The 3,510-nt window shown below is 49.1% G+C and overlaps 2 protein-coding genes across 2 annotated transcripts; one reads left to right on the plus strand and one right to left on the minus strand.

The window, feature by feature from the left end:
• Positions 1 to 624: 624 nt before the first annotated feature.
• Positions 625 to 2,807, plus strand: PV06_11864 (uncharacterized protein; the record flags this gene model as incomplete). The annotated part of the gene is made up of 2 exons (XM_016413610.1): positions 625 to 1,084; positions 1,144 to 2,807. 2 exons carry the CDS (start codon positions 625 to 627, stop codon positions 2,610 to 2,612), a joined length of 1,929 nt encoding a protein of 642 aa, XP_016256011.1. The 3' UTR covers positions 2,613 to 2,807.
• Positions 2,808 to 2,929: 122 nt separating this feature from the next.
• Positions 2,930 to 3,370, minus strand: PV06_11865 (uncharacterized protein; the record flags this gene model as incomplete). The annotated part of the gene is made up of 1 exon (XM_016413611.1): positions 2,930 to 3,370. One exon carries the CDS (start codon positions 3,368 to 3,370, stop codon positions 2,930 to 2,932), a length of 441 nt encoding a protein of 146 aa, XP_016256012.1.
• Positions 3,371 to 3,510: the final 140 nt, after the last annotated feature.

The following is a 3,510-nucleotide window of genomic DNA, read 5'->3' on the forward strand; positions in this document are numbered from 1 at the left end:
AAGGTCTGTGTGACTGAGGATGTCGGTTCAGGCTCAGTGCTAGTACTCAACAGCGTTGGGAGAGGCCCGTCAACGGAAGGGAATCTCGGGGTCAAAGATGTGTCTATGTTCCCATCATCCTGGATAGTGACGTTGACGGTGAAGACGGAGGAGTTTCCACCAATGTTGACATCAATCTCGGGAGAGGTTGATTTGAGGGTGACATTGGCAGAAAGTCCTTTGGGTACAAATGTTGGTAGTCTCATATTGCGATGTCTGGTAATATTTGGCAAAATGTGGTCAGAGAAGAGGTGTTTCCTGGCGGCTCTTGATGGGAGAAAGTTCAGACGGTGGTCTTATACTCGATCTCAAAGTCCCTAAATTTAGCAGAAGTAAAAATAGACACATCTGTTGCTATTATTATCTGTGAAATAGGCCGCGGCTGTCCTTAAAAGGAGTGCATGCTCACTTCACATCCTCCTTTCCCCCTCTCACACATCTACAGTGCTCTACTTCAGTTCTCTTGTTTCAGAATCCTTTGGGAAAGCTACACCTCGTTCAAACTTCGTACTCTACCCAACTGTTAGCAATATTGTTCAATCTTCGTCACAAAAGCATCAAAACAACCCCAAACAACCCCCAAAAATGAGCTCTGGAGGCAGTGAACTTATCAAGAACCCGCAGCCTAAGGCACTCGGCAGTGATGATCCTAGTAAATCACACGAGGAAAATGGTAGGACAGATGATAAACAGGCTAACACTGCTGGCTATCCCTCTCTTCCTTCTCTTGAGGGCGCAGATGCCACGAAGCCAACGCCAGACCGAGATGGCGATCTACCAATGCCAGATCCTGAGGTGAATGTCACCAATGAAGATCCGGGGGCAAAAACCGGCGCAAAATCTACTAACAATGGGAGAATATATACCAAAGAACAACGGGACGAGGTGAACCGTGTCCTGAAGTGCAATGAAAAGGAGTACTATCAGATCCTAAAACTGTCCCGAGATACGCCTGACCTCAATATCAAACGGGCCTACTTCAGACTCTCAACATTGATTCACCCGGACAAGAATGCTGACAAAGAAACCACCGCGGCATTTCAAAGTTAGTGCTACATGTCCACATGTGTCTCCGTTGATAAATTAGACTAACAGTGTGTCCAGAGGTGCAAGCAGCCTACGACGTCCTAAATGATCCAGTACGGAAAGGAGAGTATGATGCGGCAAGTCGAACTAACCAGCCTGAAGCCAAAAGTAACCAGGCCCCAACCTTCGATGAAGAATTTGGGTCTAACGCATGGGGCAGTGACGCTGACGAAGCCTCTGATGGCGAGGATGATCTCGATGACACTGAACAGGTCCCGGATGAGTTCAGACTCAAGGTTTTTGAACAAGCCACGCCCCATGTGAACAAGGTATTGGCGAAGCATACAGATTCGTCCAGCCTTGCGGAAATAGAGCAACTCAACCAAAAGATCAAAGAAAAGAATGAAGTAGATGAGCTCCCGAGTAAAGAGAGCTTCTTGATCCGAACCAACGTCTTGAAAGCCATTGGATTGGAAATGTCGCATGTGAGGTCCCGCCTACGTGAGAATCCCAACGATGCAGCCGCTTTTCACCAGCTGGTCTCACTCGATAAGCAGTTGAAGTCTCTCTGCAGGGTCAACCATTATCCACAGAGTTGGAGACTTAAGATTCCGGATGGCTGGCGCAAGAGGGTTGAGGAGTACGAAGCGACGGAAGAAGGTGGAAAAGGAAAGGGAAAAGCACAAGGTGAGGGGTCTTCAGCGGCGCGATCCGAGGGAATGAATGGTGGTGCTGAATCAGGGCCATCAAACAAATCTCCAAAGGCCACAGGCTCAAGCGAGAAAGGGGCGCCGTCTTCAAAGTCCAACAAGGTCGCCCGGAAACCTTACTGGGAACCAGGCATGACGACGGACGGTGAGAAAATCTTAGGGCATCGACCCTTCTATCGAACAGATCGAAAGACAGGCGTCGAGATTATGTTCGGTGTTCAGTTTGTGGTCGAACAACGCGGATCTGACAACCCCATCATCCTCCTCTCGGGAACCGAAGTCGGTCACCATGCGACAGATGCTTACTTTGACTTGCCGGAGTCCAAGCGAAAAGACCTTCGACATTCTAATCGAAAATATTCTTGCAAGGACAAGGCTAACTTCGAAGAGCTCCTCGGCTTTACGACGAAGAAGATGGAATGCATGACCATCTCCGAGCCGGTCACGAGGTATCCTGGGTACGGATTGGTCAAATTCAAGAATGGCGAAACCGACATTTTGAGCCGCACCGCATTGAGGAAGATCTTCGGAAAGAAGGACGCGGATGATAAAATTGCACGGTTCTTTCCCAGACCATCGCACCTCATTGAGCCGGCTCAGACCAAAGGCCAGCTAATGTCAGGCTCACATGGGCGAGGGAAGATCGATGGGCGTGCTTTCGAAAAAACCCTCGACTCGGAAGAGTTGTTCATTCCAGAGCAGACATCAAGGAAATCAAAAGGCTTGAAGTCGGCGCAAGGTCAACTAGAAGCCCAGCCAGAGAACTCTGATCTGATGGCTGCAATCATGGCTCAACTGGCGCGCTTAGAACAAAAAGTGTCGCAACTCTCAGGGTGAAAGTGAGATCAAGGGCTTTACCTGGACGGATTCGGCGTTTCTCCGCTGACGTATTGCCTCTCGGTTTCTTTCAGATGAGTTGGGGATAGATTTCTACCATTAGCAGCTGATTACATCAGAGGGGCACCGGCGTCTTGCGAGTGGTCGGATATGGATGCATGGGATTTTATGCAGTGATCGAAGTATGTAGTGTAGGATAGATTGTCAAGTGATCTCTATGGTTGATCTTCGTACAGTACTGTACCAAACAGCATCCGTGAACTTGAGTATGTACATTACTCCAATTGCGCTATATCCCTGCACATGCACTTAATCGTTCATGCGTTTTGTTCTCCGACGTACTGATTAAATTGCCAATTCATTAGTTCATTGTCACGTTCAGGTACTTTGTGTTCAGGTACTTTAGACGCATCGTAATCGATTCCATTCGAACTTGTTGGCAGGTCTTTCTCATGAGCTTTCTGGGCAGATTCTGTCCATGGCCCGAAATCACACATGGATAGTTCACTCCAGCTTGTGTGATCTTGGTAGAAGGGTAGGTTTGGATCATTGTTCATGGTCGGACCAAAATCCCGTGGTAATCTGGAGTCTAGCTCTGGATTCCCCCAGGAGCAAGACAGACACGGTCGAGCGTTCAGATAATAAGAACATGAGGAATTTCCGTGTGGAAGCCATGTGTAAGGAGCGAGCATGACAGAGAGGGGTGGCTGTCCGATGGCAACAACAATCGGGAGTGTGACGGCTGCGTAGGCTGGCATGACGGTTGGACAAATAGAGATGGCAGGAGTGCCGAGACCACGCCAAGGGTTGTTCGAATCATAGTTGATCTGCCAGCAAGCGCTAGCGGACGAGGGGTCCGAGATCGACGGATGTGCTTCGGCTCTCGGTTGCTGCCCCG

Source organism: Exophiala oligosperma, assembly GCF_000835515.1.
Source record: "Exophiala oligosperma strain CBS 72588 unplaced genomic scaffold supercont1.85, whole genome shotgun sequence".
NCBI lineage: Eukaryota > Fungi > Ascomycota > Eurotiomycetes > Chaetothyriales > Herpotrichiellaceae > Exophiala > Exophiala oligosperma.